The sequence below is a fragment of the Propithecus coquereli genome, unplaced genomic scaffold (genome assembly GCF_000956105.1).
Source record: "Propithecus coquereli isolate 6110/MARCELLA unplaced genomic scaffold, Pcoq_1.0 Scaffold950, whole genome shotgun sequence".
Lineage (NCBI taxonomy): Eukaryota > Metazoa > Chordata > Mammalia > Primates > Indriidae > Propithecus > Propithecus coquereli.
The window spans coordinates 24,857-45,012 of NW_012155841.1; the positions used below are offsets into that span (position 1 = coordinate 24,857).

General features: G+C 57.6%; 2 protein-coding genes across 2 annotated transcripts; one reads left to right on the top strand and one right to left on the bottom strand.

Annotated features, from left to right (window-relative positions):
• The first annotated feature begins 1,693 nt into the window (after positions 1–1,693).
• On the top strand, positions 1,694–8,607 carry LOC105827027 (chromosome unknown open reading frame, human C14orf79). The gene is made up of 5 exons (XM_012665055.1): positions 1,694–2,161; positions 3,440–3,585; positions 5,156–5,285; positions 6,707–6,823; positions 8,272–8,607. The coding sequence occupies exons 1-5, from the start codon at positions 1,694–1,696 to the stop codon at positions 8,434–8,436; spliced, it is 1,026 nt and encodes a 341-aa protein (XP_012520509.1). The 3' UTR covers positions 8,437–8,607.
• A 5,175-nt stretch (positions 8,608–13,782) lies between these two features.
• Positions 13,783–18,760, bottom strand: CDCA4 (cell division cycle associated 4). The gene is made up of 2 exons (XM_012665060.1): positions 18,724–18,760; positions 13,783–14,592 (listed from the first exon to the last, which is right to left on the bottom strand). The coding sequence occupies exon 2, from the start codon at positions 14,584–14,586 to the stop codon at positions 13,858–13,860; it is 729 nt and encodes a 242-aa protein (XP_012520514.1). The 5' UTR covers positions 14,587–14,592; positions 18,724–18,760; the 3' UTR covers positions 13,783–13,857.
• Positions 18,761–20,156: the final 1,396 nt, after the last annotated feature.

Below are 20,156 nucleotides of genomic sequence, written 5' to 3' on the forward strand. Positions count from 1 at the left end.
ACTCAGCCATTAGCCCAACCTCCGGCCTGTGGGCTGAGAGCTGAAGCCCGAGGAGGCTGCTTAGTTCCTGGGTGGCTTCCCCCTCCAGACCCCCTGGGGGCACAATGCTCTCTACCCAGAAGCCAGGCCCAGATGCGGGTGGGGGCTGGGGACAGGAGAGCTGCTGCAGTCCCAGCTCTGCTGCTCACACAGGCCTTCTGGCCTGGCCTCAGTCTCCCCACCTGCACACACGGACAACACTCCCCCTACCTCCTTTCCAGCTCCCTGGACCTCAAAGATGGCAAGGACAGTAAACGAGGGACGCGGACCCGCTGGGGCCTGCAGGCAAGCTGAGGCAGTGTCTGCAAACCCGGACGCTGTCTGGTCACCACCCTCAGGGTCACCGCGGGTGCTGGCGGTGGCCGAGCCAAGGCCCAGTCCTGGGCCGTCTGACCGCAGAGCTCCCACACTGCGTTGTCTGGCTGTTCTGCCCCTAAGAAAGGGGAGGCAGGAGGCCAGGGTCTAGGGTGCAGAGAATGATCTCATCTTCTCATTTTTGAAATTAAAATTTTCAATAGCTTGGCTGAGAAGGACCAGGGAGGGAGTGGGTGATTCATACAAGAAGGACAGGGACCAGACAGGGAGGTCGCAGGGAGGGAGGGAAGTGAGCCTGCAGGTAGACTGGGGGTGGGCGGTGTGGATTAGGGCTCCCAGGGCCTGGCCCTCCCCTTGCCCACAGGAAGGTGGCCTTGGGGGCCAGTGCGGAAAGGCCGGGGCGGGGCTGGAGTTAAGGCCACTCAGGTTGACGTCAAGAGACTGGGGGTGGGGCAGCTGGGAAAGGCCTGGAAGCTGCAGGGGAGATGGCGGGAGGGAAGGGCCCTGCCCGGGGGATGGCTAGTGACCCGTCTGCGGGCAGGACGTGGCCCGGGGGCAGGGCGGCACCGCTCCTCCCGCCCCGCAGGCAGCGGACCCCCATCCCCGAGGAGCTGCGGTCAGGGGCCCCACCGCGCAGGCAGCCCCACGGCGGCCGGGCCGGGACGCGGGCAGGAGCGCCCGCTCTCACTCTTGGGGCCCGGCGGCTCCACGTGGGGGTGCATCGGGAGCGCGCGGAGACTTGGGGGCTCCCCGCAACTGAACACGAGCCACGCTCGAGAGCGCGGAGACTTGGGGGCTCCCCGCAACTGAGCAGGAGCCACGCTCGGGAGCGCGGAGACTTGGGGGCTCCCAGCAACTGAGCAGGAGCCACGCTCGGGAGCGCGGAGACTTGGGGGCTCCCAGCAACTGAACACGAGCCACGCTGGGGCCGTTACGGAGGCGCAGAGCGCGACAGCCGCTCACTCAGGGCCCGCACGACCGGGCGCGGCTCGGGGATTCCCGTAGGGTCGGGGCCGAGGGGGAGGGGCCGGGACAGGGGCGGGGCCGGATGTGGCCACGCCCCGGGGCGGCGTGCTGACGCCACGCGGCGGACGCCGGTCGGGCGCGCACCGTTGCCGGGCAACGCGCCGGCGCCGGGCCGAGGGGACGCGAGCTGCCCGCTGCGCCCGGCCGGGCCCCGCGGAGGCGGCGACGCGGCGGCGGAGGTGGGTGCGGGGCTCGGGCCGCGCGGGGACCCTCGGACCGCGGCCGGCGAGACCTCGTAGCCCCCGCGGGAGGAAGCCCGGCCCCGGCGGCGCGCTGCGTGCGGTCGTGCGGGCCCCGCGGCTCGGCGGCGCGCATGTGTCCTGAGCCGCTTCCCGGCCGCTCTGCGCGCCCCGGCGGCTCCGAGATGCAAGGCCGGCGGGAGCGGGGGGCACAGTCGTGGGGCGGCCGCGCAGGGGCAGCGGGCGACGGTTCCCTCCGAGAGGCTCCGGGGAGGCCGAGTGGTGGCGACGTGGGATGGGCGAGGACCCGCGCCAGCCCCCTCCTGCGCGACGAGAAAGCCAGCATCCCCAGGCCCGGCGAGGGCTCCACCTGCACCGCCGGCCGCCGGGACCCCGGGGAACACGGCACCTGGGGGGAGTTCGAAGGCTTCCGGGAATCTTCGGCCGAGTCCGGACAGTTCTCTCGGTCCCTTCAGCTCCTGCAGAGACCCACAGAGCCTCAGCCACCGAGAACCGCTTCTGCCCCAGAGGAGTGTGGTTCCCCCCGGCTGTACCAGGGTGGACCTTGGGTGACAGGAGCCGCTGTCGTCCCACCTTCCGAGGTATTTCTAAGGTGCTTGTCGTCGCCACGTCAGTGGGAAGTGCTGTGCACGCCGAAAGCTTTGGTGCGACCCCCAGGGAGGGGCTGCCAGCCTTGGAGGGTCTTGTCTCTCCTGGCCTTCGTCCCTGGCCATGTGGTTACTGCCCTGGCCCCTGAGGCCAGGCAAGGAGTTGGCAGAGGAAGCTGCAGAAATGGGTCCCAGGAAGGCCAGAGGCGAGCCACCTGAGCCTCCGCTTTCTGCGACCCTCGTCCCCAAGCTGTCCGCTCCGCGGGGGTGGGCTGTGCTTTGCTGGCCCCAGTTCAGGGCCTGTGGGGAAGGAGCTTTTTGTCTGAATTCTGAATCCACAGAGATAGAAAGTCTCACACATTCTAAAATCACATCACAGTTCAGCTTGTGAGAAATGAATTGGTGCTGCCCGGGCCCCTGGCCCACTGGCTCTTTCTGAGCTGACTGCCCGGTGTTAACACTTTCGTGATGGCCTCCGAGCCTTTCTTTCTCGTCTTCCTTTTCTTCTGTTGCTCCTGTTCTCTGCCATCTCTTCCCAAATGGCTCATCCCAAACCCCATAAGAATGAAAGACAAGAACTGGAACACTTAAAGAAGGAAATAATGGTGCTGCTGGCTCTCAGGGCTGGACTGTTTGTTTCCCAAACCAGTCAGGGTTTCCCTGGACCCCTGACAGTCAGCTCTGCTATAATACTTATTTTGAAAACATGGTTGATTTATTAGGGAACAGTTTGAACTTAATTTGAATCTCACAAGAAACAGTAGGTGGATGCAGACAACTGCGCCCAGGAGAGAGGTATGTTGGAACACCTAAAACCTGCACCGGCACACTCAGACACCTGCCGGCACCACTGTTTACTGCGCCCATCCTCACCTGGCGCTAGGACCGCTAGGACCGCGGGGTTCAAACAGCCCTCCTCCCACCACTTCACACAACTCAGCCAGGAGGCCTCCAAGGGCAGTGCTGCGTTTATTGTTGTATGCGAGGACTCTATAACCAAGTAACGTGGAAGGCAGTGCTAACGCAATGAGGAGGCATCTCTTCTCATGTGACACTGATGAAGTTTGAATGTAGTGCCCCATTTTCCCAGGAGGCCTGTGTGTCTGGGTGACTCTGCACAACATGGTGATTTTTAGGAATGAATGGGGCAAGTGGTGGTGGCACTAACGGTACAATCACAGATCTCATTTGTACCAAAATTATTTATTTGGAATAAGGTAACACAATGTGTGTACTTCTCCTAAATTTAATATGTTTTCTTTTTGTTTTCAGCCCATTCTCAGCTATGAGGACATTTTTAAGTTTGCTTTTCAAGAAGTAACAGTCCCACAGGCAACTGAAGATGTTTCCGCCTTACACCATTTTCTAGAAATAAGCAGTGAAGAAAAGCCTGGCCTTGAATCTGTACATAAATTTTGGTAATGAACTTAAATTGGAACTGTTTCTTATAGCAACTTAGCATTTGTACTTCTGTTTGATAAAAGCAAGCGTGGTTTCGTTTTTACCTTTATGTAGAGCATCATCTCTGCTGCAGCCCCTGCCATCTGGGGGTGGTAGGGGCCCCCCGAAGAGTAGGCAGCATGGTTGAGGCTCTAGCTGTGGCCCCTCCTCTCTGAGCCCATGTTCACTCACAATCCCCTCTACCAGCTCCCCCGGAGCAAGTGGACCCAAGAGCCAGCGCCTGTCTCATCGCCAGCGCTGGGGGCGGAGGGCGGGGGGCAGAGGAGCCTCCTAGGGGACTTGGCTGGGCGATCCTCAGCAGCAGTTACGGAAACCCCCCGGGCGCGGCGGAGGCCGCCCAGTGCTCTGGGGCTCCGGCTCCACCCTGGCAGCCCCAGGGCTGGTGTGAGGGGACTCGCAGGGGCGGCTGTTTGCAGATGGCCACTTTCTAAGGACACGCTGTCAACTGAACTGCGGAAGAGCAGCCGTGCTAGAGCGGATTGCGCAGCAGTGGTTGAGAGGCTCGAGACGCGCTGGCCCAAGGCCCCAGAGGGAGGGAAGCGAAGGCTGGAGTGAGCTGGCGTCCCGTCCCCCTGCGCGGCTGTGGAGCGGGTCTCCCAGCCCAGTCGGCGTGCAGTGGCAGCCTACACGTCTGAGCTCTGGCCCTTCGAGGCCTCTGCTGGGGTCCGATGTGGTCTAACCCAGTGCCTGCCCCAGGGCACTCTCCGCAGGGGCCTGGGGACGGAGGCCTGAAGCCCAGAAGGCTGCAGCCAGCGTGCCCTCTGCTCATCCCTGGGGAGAAACTGCCAACAGTGCAGCCCCCGTGAGCTGGGGAGGGGCGCTGACGTGCTGACTTGCCTGTCTGAGCAGCGCCAGGCTGGGGGCCCAGAGGCTTGGGACGTCCTGGCTGTCGAGATCGGGCAGGCTGGACACTCGAGACTCAAGGCTGAGTATTACTCTGGGGGAGCAGGACACTTAGCGCGTTCGGAGACACTAGGGTGTTTTTGGAAATGACTCGACATTTCGCACGTCCTGTCTCCTACGCCCGTTATCCCTCCCCTGCCAGAGTGAGCTTCCCACAGGCAGACCCCTCTCCCATCCCCCACGGTACGCAGAGTCACACGGCACGTGGCAGACGCCCACCGTGTGTGTCACTCATTCTTCCAAGCGTTCATTGCCCTTGTAGCTTGTGAGCGTCTGTTCTGTGCCCAGCACAGTTCTAGGCACTGGAGTGACAAAACTAGCACAACACCTGGCCTCGTGGCGCTTGCACTCCTTGGAGGAGACGGCACCAGCTGCCGGGGGTGGGCTCTGTGGGGAGACGCCGCAGGGAGGGGAGGCAGTGGCGGCGGAGCAAATGTAAAAATGAACAGTAAACGAGACACCCGGTGCCCCTGGAGGGCGCGGTCTTGAGTGTCCTGGCGCCTCTGGCCGTGAGTCGCTGCGTGGATGGCAAGGCCGGGGCCCTCTGCATGCCTGAGGCGGCGTCCGCTGCTCTGTTCGGCAGGCTTGCACGGTCACCTTTCAGTGGCCGCGTCTGTTTTCCAGTTCGGAATCGAGAGCCCTGTGGAGAGCCCTTCAGAACACAACTGCCACGTCTGCGCCACGGCGCCTCCGGAGCGGATCCCGCTGCCAGGAAAACTACTTTCTTGTTCTCGGAATAGACGCTGCTCAGGAGGTAAGGTGGCCGGGGTTGGGAACGGGGCTCCTGGGAGTGTGGCTGGACTTGACTGCGGCCAGCCACCCTGCGGCCACAGCACACTTGGAGGCCATCTGCCCGGGACAGGGATGGGTGGTGGGGAAAACACACTGGTCTGCAGCAGGGTGCACCTGCCACCAGGACCTCGAGGTCTGAAGCCACTGACCTCTCAGAAGGGTGACTCTGGCTGGGGGACAGCGAGGCAGCGGCAGAGTGGTGAGGGGAGTGGGGCATTCTTTGGACGCCGGCGGCATGCCATGCTTAGACACCTGCCCTGTGCGAGGCTCCCGCTGGGGACGGATGTGGAGACCCAGTCTGCACGCAGGTTTGGGGCAGTGAAAGGGGCTGTGGCAGAACCCCCTTCAGTATGCAGCCTGCCTCAGCCTCCCGGGGAGCTCCCTTGGCGGGAGCCGCGGGACGGTGGAGAAGTCGGCAGGACGGAGGACGGGCAGGAGCCTTCCCTACTCGGGGCTGCCAGGGCAAGTCTGCAGCACAGGTGCTGACGGAGGTGGGGTGTGGGCCCCTGGGTGGGCACGCAGGAGGCGGGGGGAGGGGCGAGCTCCACCGTGGGCAGGCGCAGTAGGAGTCGTCGGTGTTTGGGAGCCAACACCTCTCAGAGCGGGGTGGCTGTGCCTGGCACGCAGCCGAGAGGTAGGTGGAGGTGTGGGGTCGCCTGGGCACGGGTGGGGTCGCAGCCGCGAGCTGGCCCCACACAGGTGTCCGGGCTCCAGGACGAAGCCCTCATGCCAGGGTGGGAAAGGCTCAGGGGGAGTGAGCTGGAGGCTGCGGCAAAGCACGTCACAGGCACACGTTCAAGCTCCTGGGTCCCTGAAGGTGATGCGGAAGATGCGGATTAGTGAGGGCCGCCTTCCGGCAATCCCGACGGCAGAGATCTTTTCCCGTTCTTAAATGACACGGAAATTTCCAAACCTGGGAAACTCACAAAGGGCCAGCCAAGCAGGCAGACCGGCCCTGGCAAAGACGGGCTTGAGAACGGTCGCCATGGTCGGTTGCCCATGGGCCACGCTGGGCTGGCCTGGAGGGAAGAGAGGCCCCGAGGAGGTCGGCCGGCTGCATCACGTTCAAGGAAGGGAGAACCAGCAGGCTGGGAAATGTGGGGGCAGCGCCCTCAGCAGGAGGCTCGGAGGCGGGACAGCTCCAGGCAGCAAGGCGAGGGCAGGGCGAGGGGGTGCGTTGTCCTGAGCTGGCCCTGAGGATGTCCTGCCGAGCAGGTCCCAGGGCCCCGCAGGGGAGGGGCCGTGAGTCAGTGGCAGGGCGGCCTGACCTCAGAGGGGCCGCGGTAACTGCGGTTTTGGAATGAACCGTAGTAGAGCGCTCAGGTAAGAGGAAACGGGAGGCTGACAGCTGCGCTCACTGGCCGGCAGGGTCTCTCTCCTCAGAGCCTCTCTGCAGGCCAGGGCCACGTCGCGGAGGGCTCCGACCTCAGAGAGCCTGAAGGACTCCTTGCTGTGAGCAGCTTCCGTCTCCACCGCTGCAAAGCCCTGATCCAGACCAAGGTGAGTGGTCTCCAGGGGGCCTCGGGCGGCCGTGCTGGCTGGTGTCTGCACTCACGTAGCCCCCCGCGCGTCTGTGTTGCAGCCACTTACTTTTCTTCCTTTAATTCTGTGCGCCTATGAAAAATGGACATGTCTATCTAGAGCAGACAGGCAAAGCATTAACACCACTGCAGGTGCCAAGGAATATAAATGTGCCACCCACAAAGACCGGCAGGACAGAGGACCGGGAGATGCGTGGGTCTCGTGGGAGAACTGGCAGGAGGCCGCTGTAGGAAACAGCTCAGACTGGCAGCTTCAGCCGCAGGCCACTGGGCCTAGCAGGCTGGCGGGGGCACCTGCGGGTCTGGTCTAAAGCTCCCACTGCGGAGTCACTTGGTCGCATCGTGAGAGCAGGGCTCGAGGGCAGGAAAGGGTGTTCTTCCTGCAGCAAGTGTTCTCCTGCCTGCCTTTCCGGGCGGGCTCTTGTTTGTGCCCACTCTTGGACCAGGTATTGCAGGAGGGACGAGGTGGCCAGGCCAGCTCACCTGGCTTCCTGCTCAGCCCAGGACCCCAGAGCAGTCGGGGCCAACACGTACGCCCAGCAGACGGGGAGCAGTGTGGTTGCTCATCAGCACGAGGGGCAGTGTGAGGTGCTGCCCCGTCACCTCCCAGCAGGAGGTGACAAGGACCTGAGCTGGAGTAGAGCCAGCAGGAAGGTCATGTGGTACAGGAGGCGGCCAGGGCCATCTTCTGGGCAGGAGTGCAGCACGAGTGTGGCAGTGGCCAGCTGAGGTGGGGCAGGCGCCCTTGACGGTCAGCACACAGGTGACGGGTGCTGAGGCACCCACGAGAGGGCCCTCGTTGTCGACGACGCACGCTGGGCCATCATCTGCTCTTTGGAAAGGACCCTGGGACAGGAGGGCTGTCTCACAGCAACAAGCCATACGGAGACATTCACGGCTGTCACTCAGGACAGCCAGGCCTGGGGAAACGTCCAGCAGCTGTTTGGTGGGAGCCGTGGTGCGGGGCAGCGGCGGACGCTGCAGGGCCATAGGCGTGGGCAGCAGTGGCGGCCTCCACTGCAGTGCCAGACACAGAGCACGAGGGCCAGAGACCCCCTCTGGGAAGCGGGCCCACCACGGTCTTGGGGGCTGCAGGCCAGAGTCAGAGGAGCATGAGGAAGCTGTGTGGTCACCGGGGAAGTCAGTGGGGGAGGGGTACCTGTTGCAAGGATGGGAGGCCTAAGAATAGGCCGTGTGGCGGCTCCCCGCAGGCTGGGTCCCAGCACGTGTCTACCCGTGTGCTGCTCTGGTTACGCTGCCTGAGAGGGTCTTAGGATGACAAAGGAGAGAGCGCTGAGGGGCCTAGAGGCGGGCAGGGTGGGGGGTGACCGGCCAGGGGCAGACGCCCACGCTAGCGTTTCCAGTGGCCGTATGTGCTCATGCCTGACCGCTGTCCTCCTGCCTCAGCTCTCAGGGCCACCCGGCAGCAGACAGGGGGGCCTCATCACGTACAGCCTCTTCCTGAAGACCCCCTTATGTGGAAACGGGCAATACCTCACCATTCCAAGGAAAAAGAAGATTTTCACTCCACGAAACCTAAAAATGACATTCTTCAATAGTGATGTCTGCTAAAAATGAGAGTACTTTGTAACTTTATGAAGAATTTTACATTTTCTTACTAGTTTGGTTTGGTCCTAGAAACCAGAACCATTATGCAGCTGCTCACCAAGTCCCAAGTCAGCATCCTGGGCTCTCTGGGGAGCCGGCCTGTGCCTGACGCTCGCCTCAGGCCTGGTCAGGACACCCACGGCCCCTGCCCCGCCTGGGTGCTGCTGGCACCCGGTCGGGGGTGCCTGGGGATGGACCCATCACAGTCAGACCCGTGAGCGCAGAGAGGAGGGAGACTGGAGCGTCACTGGGGAGACGGCTACGGAGCGCTCAGAGCCCTTCCGTCCGTCCCACTCTGCCCCTGCTCGCGCCCCCGCCCTGCGGGACAGGCCTTTCTCCCGCGTGGACGAGACGCTGCACAGCCCGGCAGCACTGGCCCGAGAAAGCCCTGGCTACCTGCTGAGGAAACTGTCCTCTTCCGAGGGCTGAGCCAAGCAGTCAGCACTGACTTTTGTACAATTTTACTAAATAAAACGGCCTGGATACGCTTGTGCTTGGTGAGGCTGTGTAGAGGCTGATGCCTCAAATCCTGTCCCCCAGGGGAGGCCTGAGGTCTAAGCAGGGGGCTGGCAGACAGTGACCACCTGGTGAGGGCCGGGGTGCTCCAGGTGGGACACCCCGCTGTCTCCGTTCCAGCCAGGGCCACAAGGAGGATGCCAGGGTCCCTGTCAACTCGGTTGTCAGTGGGGACTCGTGCGGTGACGGGCAGGGTTTTGTCCCTGCACAAGCCTGTCTGGCCCTGGCCACCCACACCATGCTGCACCCGGCTTTGAGGTATAACGAAGGGATAACTCAGATTTCATTTTTGGTGCCAGAAGCTTGGAAAGCTGCTTTGATTTTTCATTTCTCACCTGAAGAGGGTGTGAATTTGGAGACTTTCTAACATGCTGCTTCCTTCAAAGGCACTGTCTTTTGGGGGCCCTGCCAGCAGGGGCTCTGTGGCCATGCCCTGGTTTCCTAACCTTTGGTTTCAAAGTTAGGCTTCAACAAGCCAAAATGTTCGATGCTGCCTCCTCCCACTCAAGGGTTCAGATTCAGGCAGCTGCCTCTCCTCCCGCCACTGGCCATCCGTCTGACCCGCAGGCCTTTCTCCTGACCTCACGGCGGGCTCCAGCTCTGTCCTCACCCCCACCCCTGGCCCCCTGCACCGACTTCTCTTCTCAGTGTCCTGTCAGTACGTGTGGTGCCACCCACACGGGTCCCCAGGCCGGCATCCCCGAGTCCACTCGCCACAGTCTGGCAGTGACTGCCTCCCAGACCCAGCAGCTGTCCGAGGAGGGGCTGCTTGAGCCGGGCAGGATCTGACGGAGGCCAGAGCCACTGGTCACCTCTGGTTCAGATGTCCAAGTTGTAAGAGACAGACCAGAACAAGCCCAGTATGATACAGAATCGTGGTTCAGACAAAGCAGAGCTAGTCTACAAAGAAACCTAAAATGACTAAACAATGAGCCCTTCAGAGAGAAGGGGCCACAGCTGCTTCCCTCCCCAGCGGGGCAGAGGCCGGAGCGCGGGGCAGAGGCCGGAGCGCAGGCCAGTGCTCACCTGCCAGGGGCAGGCTGGCAGTGGGGAAGGGGAGCCAAGAGATCCCCCGGTGCATGGGGCCTCCCCCAGGTCGAAAGCAGCCTCCCTCAGCAGGTGGCGGGCAGGGGAGCCAAGTGGGTGGGAACAGCCCCCAAAGGCGGAGGAAGACGCACAGGGCGAGGGGTGGCAGTAGACAGTAGAGTCCCAAGGTCTGGGAATGCAGCCGGCAGCGCCCAAAGCTGGTGGCTTGGCTGTCAAGTACAGATGCCACCCTCAAGACATCTGAAGTCCCAACTAAAGCTGCAGCAAAGCCAACTCCAGCTCCAGGGAGGGAAGAGCCACTCAGTTGGTTTCCACTCTGGTACCCACAGAGCGAGGTGCGTGCCCCTTTCTGGAAACAAATATCATTTGCTTCAGCCTCTACAAGACGTCTGGCCTGCAGTAAGATGTTACAGGACACACGAGAAAGCAGGAAGACGTGGGCTGCAACGAGCAGCGCAGAACCAGAGATGGCCCTGGCGTAAGAGACAGTCGAGGGCTGCAGTGAAGAGGCGAGGCGGTGGACACGTTCGGCAGGAACAGGGAAACTTTTAAAGAGAAAATGAAAATGCTAGAAACGGAAGATATAGTATCATAAATGAACAATTTTTTTTTTTTTTGGAGACAGGGTCTTACTCTGTTGCCCAGGCTGGAGGGCAGTGGTGTGATCATAGCTCACTGCAGCCTCCAACTCCTGGCCTCAAGCAATCCTCCTGCCTCAGCCTTCGAGTAGTTGGGGACTACAGGCATGCGCCACCACACGCAGCTAATATTTTTGTTTTTTGTAGAGACAAGGGTCTCGCTGTTATCTGGGCTGAAGTGCTGTGGCGTCATCATAGCTCACTGCAACTCCCAGCTCCTGGGCTCAAGCATCCTCCTGCCTCAGCTCCCCAGTAGCTGGGACCACAGGCGTGAGCCACCACGCCCAGGTGTGAATGACTGAGATGGCCTTAACAGCAGACTGGACACTGCAGAGGAACAATCAGTGAACTCGAAGACTGGTTAATAGAAAAGATCCAAACAGAACATGGAGAGGAAAAAAGCACAGAGAAAAAGTAACTGTGTCCGAAGGTCTGTGGGCCAATGTCAGATGGCCTAACCCAGGTGTAATTGGAGTCTCGGAAGCAGAAACAGAATAATGAAGAAATGCAGCATGTCCCAAAAGTCGCCATACATGGGATAGGGGAAATGGCAAATTGTAGCTACATGCAGTCTCATTTGTAGTCTGCATACAAAGGAAGAATTCTGTACAATTTTGTAATAAATATTTTGTGAACAAAGGTATATTTATAGGTACAATGTCCCATCTTCCCTATGTATGGCGACTTTTGGGACACCCTGTATTTGAGGATTTAATGGCCAAGAACGTTCCAAAACTGACGAAAGATGCTAATCTACAGAACCAAGAATCTCTTTAACCCCGAGCTGGTGACACATGGAGAAAACTACACCTAAACACATCCTTCGGGTCTTAGAAGCAGCCCGAGTGGAAACAGAAGATTCGGAAGATTCGGACGGGAAAGCAATGATGGAGCGGCGGCTCGCGGCTCAGCAGAAACAACGGCACCATCCCTGAAACGAGAGGCTGCCACAGCTTCACGTTGTCCCGCTTCCTAAAACAGACGCGCTTACTTTTTAGCCTTTAAAACCTCAACTCACTTCCAAAGTGACGGGCTGTGAAGCTGCGCTCAACACGCTGCGCACGCGAGGGTGTCCCCCACGCGTCCCTAAGCGTTGCCACCTGATACTTAGGTGTGAGCTCAATAAACACACGTGTGACTAACTACCAACTAAGGTAACAGCTAAGTGCCACTCACCTTGGGGCAGAGGGGAGGAGCCAGGCCTTGGCCTGAGGCAGATCCCAGGTAACGGTGCAGAAATTCTAGGTGACCGAAATTTATATCTGCTTCTGGATAAACATTTTTTAAACAAAATTATTAAACACTTGGAGAATTTGTTTCCAAAGACCTACATAAAAATGCCACACACACATCGATGAAACTTACAGATGTTTGGAACAATGACTGCTCACCTGCCGCGCACTGCAGCAGAAACAAGCGTCTTCTGCTGCACGAGTGGGACAGACCACGCGCGCGAAGAGCCAGGGGATGAGCCGCGGCCTGAGCTGGCTCCTGGCCTTCGGCAAAGGCCACGCGTCTCAGAGCAGGCTCCGCAGCCCCAGCAGCGCCCCAGCGCGGTCCGTAACGCAGGTCGGCTCTGCTGCCCGAACGAGCGTCGCGGCGCCGGCACGCTCGTCCAAGTCACACTCTCCGATAGTTTGTACTTTTGAAGGCTGCCAAAATCGACACTGCGGCTACCACTGAAACTGAACAAACGATATTTCTAAAGGACAGAAATGTTTCTATAAAGAAACAAAATACTCCTATAGGTTTATTGCTGTAAAACACATACCCTTGAAACTCGTTTCCATGAACATCAGCACTTAACACAGGCGGCTGTCAGTGCGCGTGGAGACCCACGGGAGAGCCAGGCCTGCCCGCACCCGTCAGCCTCTCTGCAGAGCCCGTGGGTCTTAGGCTGTGGGACCGGGAGTGGCAGGGGCTGGACAGGCAGGGAGTTCAGCTGGGAAGCCCTGTGGTCAGGAAAGGAAAGCAATCCTTCGCCTACTGACCGCGTCCCCGTGCATTCTTCCCACTCTACCTACGCACCACACGGGAAGGCCAGCCTGGGAGAAGGAGGTCCACTGCTGTGACACAGGAGATGACACATTTCCATTCTGTTTGTTGGATAATTTTTAATAAAGTGAGGCTTACATCACCAATATTAAAGGATGGTCATATGCACAGCAGAAAACAAACCTTTTTGGCCAAGGGGTAGGGAAATTAGAAAAAGCATGGCAAACAGGAAACACGTGGGTGGGGAGGGGAGGCAGGGTCTGACAGGTGCAAGCCCACCCCCCACTGCCTATGGCAGCACCGTCAACGGCCCTTAAAACCAAGGGCCATAATTACACGGATTCAGATTTCTTTCATTCTGAACTTAAACTTTTGTCCCACCCAAGGGGCGGAGTCTCGGAAGAGCAACTGGTGCCCATGATTTCCAAACAAATCACTGACCTTCACCTTCAATGATGTTTACATATAAATAGGCATAAATAAAACCCTCCATAATTTACGCTAAAGTCTAGAAAGACGGCTCATACGGTAGATCTCCTAATGACAAAAGAAAGCGTAGTGGTTGTACATGGCTCTCGATTTCAATCGCGCTCTAACTGTAGCCCGACATAATGCAGAGGGTCACATAAATTTAAAGTAAAAACATGATACATTTACACTGTTGACTCAGAGTGTAGTGAAGCTCATTGCAAAAAAAAATCCCTTATTTGAACCTTAAAAAAATGAAATGCACCAACTGCAATTATTTTGCTATAAAAGTTTCTAATGTAGCAGCAGCAGATGTTTATAGAAAAAATATACTTTTAAGAAAATAGCTGAAAAAATCTAAAGAGGTAAAGTATAAAAAGTTTAAAAAATATCTCTTAAGGCAAAATACTGCCCAAAACATATAAAACTTAATTTTTAAAAATTCACCTATGTAAATTTAGACGAGGTTGATGCAGCTTGTGGCTCGCCGTCCTCTGAGGTGGCTGCAGCTGGAACACAAAGGGACAAGGGGCCCGCGCTGTGGACGCGTCGGGGCTGGCCTGAGGCAGGGAGCCCGTGAGGCCCCGTTTTGCTGCGGCCAGGCTGGGCGGCAGGCCCCGCTGACCCACCGGCTGCAGAGAACACTCTTCTCGGGATCGAGCGCTCGGTGCGTTCAGGCGGCACAGAGCGGCGAGCACCCAGGGGCGGCAGTGGCCCGGCCTCAGGTCTCCACCAGGATCTCCACCACGTGGTCCAGCTCGCCCAGGTCCGACTTGCAGCTGGAGCTGGGGGAAGGGGTGGCCACCGGGCCCAAGCCCTGGAGCCCGTCACAGGGGCCTGGCTCGGCCCTGCCCACCACCCCCGTGAGCACCGTGTCCAGGTCGTAGTAGGAACTGTCCATGTCCGAGAACAGCTCTTCCGCGGAGCCGGGGCTCCTGGTCTCCAGCGTTTCAAAGATCTGGTCTAGTGACTTCTGGAAGTTTCCCCTGTTTTCTCGAGGGCCGTCCATTTCCCAGACGCCATTCTGTGGGTTCCTTGGCGCCTGTGTTGAGGGGACCGTGGAAAGTTCAGAAACAGGGCCCAGCACGTGGTCATCTCCCATGCCAGGAGCGGGGTGCAGCCTGTCCTGCTCCCGCGTCGAGCGGCACAGGATCTCCGTGGAGACCAGGCGGTCGAGGGGAGCCCGCCCTGCACTCTGGGGCGCCACCACACGCCACGTCCCGTCCTGGGTCATCTCCTCCTGAATCTGCCGGACCGTGTTGGCTATGAGGACTGAGCGGCAGAGGTTGGGCTCGACCAGCATGTGGCAGAGCTGGAGCTTCACCAGGGACATGTCCAGGAGCGACTGCCGCTGCAGGCTGTAGGAGGGGATGGCCTTAAAGCCAGCCAGGGCTCCCCCCACGTCTTCCTCGTGGTCAGCACACTTCCTCTTCAATCCGCGTGCAAACATCGTGCCCTGCCGAGACCAAGAAGATGCCATTTAGCACACAGGGCAGACTCTAGCGGACGATGCCCCGCGGTCTGGTCTCTGACTCCGAGAAAGGAGCAGGGACGGCCTGACAGGCAGCGAAGCGGGGCTGGGAGCCAGCTCTCCCTCAGAACGGCACCCTCCCGCGTGGACGTCTACAACCCAGACCAATCTCCAAACTGCAGAACAACTTTCCCCAGCAGAAGAGATAGAGGGACTAGAAATAGGAGAAATACATTTTTCAAGAGCTAGGCTGAAAGTCAGTTTCACAAATCGAATCATGGCACCTCTGAGAACGGAGACTCCAGGGAGGGAGACAAAGGCGCCCATGCAGCCCCGCGGAGGGCGTAGGGGCAGGGGCAGGGGCAGGGGCAGGCGCCTGCCCTTCCAATGACTCCCGTGGGATCCTGCCTGGGGATGGCGTCACATCTGCATTTCGGAAGGGTGAGTTGCTTCCCTCCTCAGCGCCCCCACGCACAAGTGTCCACAGGGACTGCAGACAGCCCCTGGAGAGCCGCACCGCCAGGACACGCAGGCCGCCCTGCTGGGTGCGCCTCCCCAGTGTGGGCAGCTGTGCTCTGCACCACATTCTAGAAGCGGGGGACGCAGCGTCCCCTGCAGAGCCCACATGGCCTTGAGCAGCCCCTCGGTCCCACGCTGCTGCAGCCCACCCACTCCGCCTGCCTCAGGGCTCACATGGATTCCTTGGACCCCCAGGTCCACTCCTCCCAGGGTGCAGAGCCTCTGCCAGGCTGCTTTCTCCCAGCACTCCTCAGCCCCGATCCTGTCCGTCCTCAAGCTCCCTTAGGCACAAGCTTGTACAACCATGGCCTCAGAGGCCACCTCCCCTTCTCGAGGCCACCTCCCCTTCTCCTCCCAACTCCTTTCTCTCCTCAAAGCAACCGAAACACTTTAGGGTGTGTGTGTGGCAGTGTGCAGCCAACACAGACGTTTCTCAGCCGTGTCTCAGAGCACTCGTGCTGCGTGAAAATGCAGATTCCTGGACCTTGCCCCAGACCCAGGCAGCCCTGAGGTGGCACCTCTGAGGCTCAGCCTCGGCGTGAAGGCTCCGCCAGGTGCACAGCGCACATGTGCGGGACGGACTACCAGCCCTGTCTCCACCCAGAAGGAACAACACGTGGAAACTGATCTTTTGAACTCACCCTAAACTGGGAGATCTTTGGGGAAATACAAAGCAGAGCATAGAGGAGGGAGGCTGTTGACGGTGCCACCTCTGGGGGACCTGGGGGGGGCCACTTGCCGGCGGGCTCTGGCACAGGGCCAGCATGCCCCCGAGAGCGGCCCTTCCTGGAGCAGACAGTTAAGCCCTGATGCACTATCAAGTTTCTCTCTCCTCACGTTTGTAATGTAGCTAAACATTTTTATTAATAATTCGAGTTATGCATAAACAGGATTACAATCTTTTAAATATGCAAACTTTAACACCTGCACCCGAATGTTTATAGCAGCACAATTCACAATTGCAAAGATGTGGAAACAACCCAAGTGTCCATCAATACATGAGTGGATTAATAAAATGTGGTATATGTATACCATGGAGTACTATTCAGCTTTAAGAAACAATGGTGATCTAGCACCTCTTGTATTCTCCTGGATAGAGCTGGAGCCCATTCTACTAAGTGAAGTATCCCAAGAATGGAAAACAAGCACCACAGGTACTCACCATCAAATGGGTTTCACTGATCAACACCTGAGTGCACATATAGGAATAACATTTACTGGGTGTCGGGCAGATGGGGGGGGAGGAGGGGACGGGTATATGCATACATAATGAGCGCGATGTGCACCATCTGGGGGATGGACAGGCTTGAAGCTCTGACTTGGGGGGGGAAGGGCAACATACGTAACCTAAACATCTGTACCCCCATAATATGCTGAAATTTAAAAAAAGGAAAATAAATAAATAAATATGCAAACTTTAGAATTTTTTTTTTTCCCCAAAATCAACCTAATGGTTCCCTGTGACCAGGGCATGCCCAGGTGCTTCTGGAGAGCAGGCGTGTGCTGTCCACCTGGCGTCTGGGGAGGATGGGGCGTCTCCCAGGGCTAGACAACTGGCTGCCAACTGCACCGTCCCAGGAGCTCCCCCCAAAACTACGCCCTGCTGGTCCTACCCTTGGATAGACAGAAAAAAGAGGTTCCCTTTTCCTCTGACTTTCCTTTCGATGTCACAGATCTCATCTTTTGTGCATTTAACACTCTTAAATTTTACAGTATTAAGTGACCTCTTGAGCAATTATCCCAGAGAAACGAAAACCAACGTTCACGCAAAAACGTGCACGAGAATGTTCACAACAGCCCCAAACTGGAGAAGGTCCCTTCCACTTGGGGTGTGGCCAAACTGACCCGTCCACGCCCCGAAATCCTATTCGGCGGCAGAAAGGAATGAACTATGGATACACAGGACCATTTGGACAGATCTGAAGGGAACTGCGTGTGGGGAAGCAGCCAGCCTCCGAAGGTTCTGTGCTTGCTGCATGGTCCTGCTTATGTGACACTCCTGCAGTCACACAGAGCTGAGGGCGCGCGGTCAGAAGAGGACATGCCTGGGGAGATTTCCACTCCTGCACTGTGGGGTGCTCCCGCCAGGCGCTCTGACTGCGCAGAGCCGCACACGCACAGCCCCACATCAGGCCGCTCGGACCGGGCTGGGCCGCCGACCGGACACAGATGCCGACCCTGGGGGAGCAGAGGAGGGCCCCAGGACGTCCTGAACACTTCTCTGCAACTTTCTGTGGATCTGTAACTATTTCAAAGTGAAAAGGTGAAAGGAAAACTAAGAGGTCACAGCTTATTTTCCCCACAAGGACTAACTTCCCCCGAACAGCGCCACACAGCCCCTCAGGCCAGAAGCCATCTGTCAGCCTGCGCACAGGCCCTCGGCTGTCTTTAGGTGAATGAAGGGAAGAGCTTACCACCAAAAGAAGAATGTTTCAACATAGTCTCACTTCCAGTGAGTACTCAAGCTGTTTGTCTTGGTTACAAATTTAAATTTTACAGTGGACTTTTTGTTTTTAACCAAATCGCTTTTGTGAGTCACTGGCTTAAAATTGCTAAGTGTACTGAGAATTAATGTACGACTACATCAAGCTATAAAACACACCCTGCGTTGGGGAAAAAAATTTAAGTCCCAAGGATTCCTCGGTGGCAAGCCCCTTTACCTCTTTGGTTTTCTGCATCTCTTTGCAACCATGTTTAAAATTCTGACTCTGCATGCTGGCAGATTTAATTTAGTATACCCAAACTCAATCCACTGAGTAACATGAATTCAGCCCCAGTTTACAGACAGAGCACCCCTGGCAGCCTCCCCATGGCCTCCTTTGACTCCAGCAGCAAGACCCCCTGGCAACATGGGTGGGTGTGAAGGACTGAGTACAGCCAACCCGGGGAGGGTGGGGGAAACCACAAAAGGGTGAGAATAAGAACAGTATGAGTCGGAGAGACCCACAGCTCACTCCTGGAAGCAGCTCAAGAAGTTGCACTGAGCACCGAACGCCCTGCAGGCCCTACTTCCCTTTCTCAAAGGGTCCTTGGAAACCCCAGACTCACCAGTCCACAACTGGGTAAACCCCTGGGGACTGCGAACCCTTTCTGAAGGCCAAGCACAGGTTTCAGAGGCCTCCCGCAGGGGACCCTAAACAGACGAATTAAGTGCTTGGTGCCTGGTGGTGTCAGCAGCCCCGAGGGCGGCAGTAGGAACTGCACATTTGCTGGTAAACACCCCCAACTTTACCAATTCCCAGAGCCCCACAGTCAAAGTCACCTTCCCTTCCTCCCTCTCCTCTGCACCCCACCTCTCCCTGGGACGTGGGAATCTAGTGCACAGAGTGACTGTTCCTATCGTGTCCGAAATTCACTCTTCGGCCGGGCCAGACACCCTACTCTACTGTTAGCCTTGTTTCACCACCCTCAGATGCAAACATTCTTTCAAGATTTAAAATAAACATGCTGAGGGTATACACTATGGTGTGTTCTGACAATGGAATACAACTCAGCAGCAAAAAGCCCTAATGCTTTACGCAACAACATGGATGAATCTCAAAACATCATGCAAAGAAAAAGAAGACACAAAAACATGTACTGTAGGACCCTATTTACCTGAATCTCTAGAAGAGGCGAAGGTGATCTAAGTCGTAAGAGCACGGAGGGGTCGCCACCTCAGGGTGGGAGATGTGACAAGGGGCAAGAGAGAACGCTCCAGCACGGTGGAAGGGGACACCATCTACGCAGGCGCCTGTGTCACAGGAGTCCATGCATTTGTCACAAGTCACTGAACCACACAATTAATGTCTGCTCATTGCACTGTATTAAATTATACCTTGATTATAAAGAAAAATAAAATGCTGACAGATTTATTGCTACGAAAAGGAGTAAAGTTCACAGGCAGTTGTTACATTGTACAACCCTGAAGACCTGTCACCCAAAACCTGTGTTGAAGAGTGAAGGGACAAGGCTAGGCCCAGAAGGTGGCCTGTGAGGGCCACCTCACTCAGGTATTTGTGTTTGGGACAAAGCCAGCAGGGTGTCGTCTGACTGGCCCTAAGAGATACCCAGAGCAGAGGTGAGGAACAGACCCTCCAGGGTTGGGCACACCTGTGCCCACCTGTGCGACTTTGGCTTGAGGCTGCTGGATCCTTTCTGATACCGGCGGACAAAAAAAGGCCCTACACCTCTGAGGCTGCAGAGCTTGGCCCCTGCCAAGTTGTGAGGGAGGTCTTTCCACGCATCTAGCTAAAGGCCTAAAATCCCGCCAGCTCCTCAGGGATTAAATGGGACAGCAAGGCTGTCAGGGTTTACCTCCAGTCCACTCACAGCACTGCCCTGTGGCCTCTGGACCAAACACGGGCCAAAGAGAGAAATATAAAGAGGCCCAGACAGACTGAGGACCTCTGACACGTCCCACATGGGGGCGGATGGAGTGGCCGGACTGGCTGGCTCAGGGTGAGGGAGCAGGAGCAGAGGCCGGCAGTGGCAGGGGGAGTGCTGAGACGCTCACCTGGCTGGAGCCACAGCTCAGGGACCCTGTCCATCACTGCAGCCCATCTCAAGGGCCCAGCAGTCCCACGGGGCCACTGGACATGCAGCTTCCCAGGCTCTGATCAGCAGGGCGGGGATGGCCGAGGACAGACTCGGCCGGACCTGCAGCCACTGCCAAGCACTCCCGAGTCTTAGGTTTTTAACGCAAATCTACATTAACAATGTTAATTTCTATCACGAAATCGGACTGGCTTTGAAATACTTCCTCAAAGACAAACAGGGAAAGAGCCCGGTATGGCCCAAGTCCCGAGGCCTGCTGCTCCAGAGTGATGGGTATGGGAGTTTGCCCTTGATTTTCCATAAGCAATTACTAAAAACTTAATTTCAGGTATTTTTTGTTACTTGGAACAATACACAAACTTTCTTTTCCCCAGTAACATGTTCCAGAAGCACGTTGAGGGAAACTCCCTAGTCCTCTTTCCAAGGTAAAACCTGCCACTCTTCCTAGAAAAGGGTCATAACTGATTTTTTTTTTTTTTTTTTGAGACAGGGTC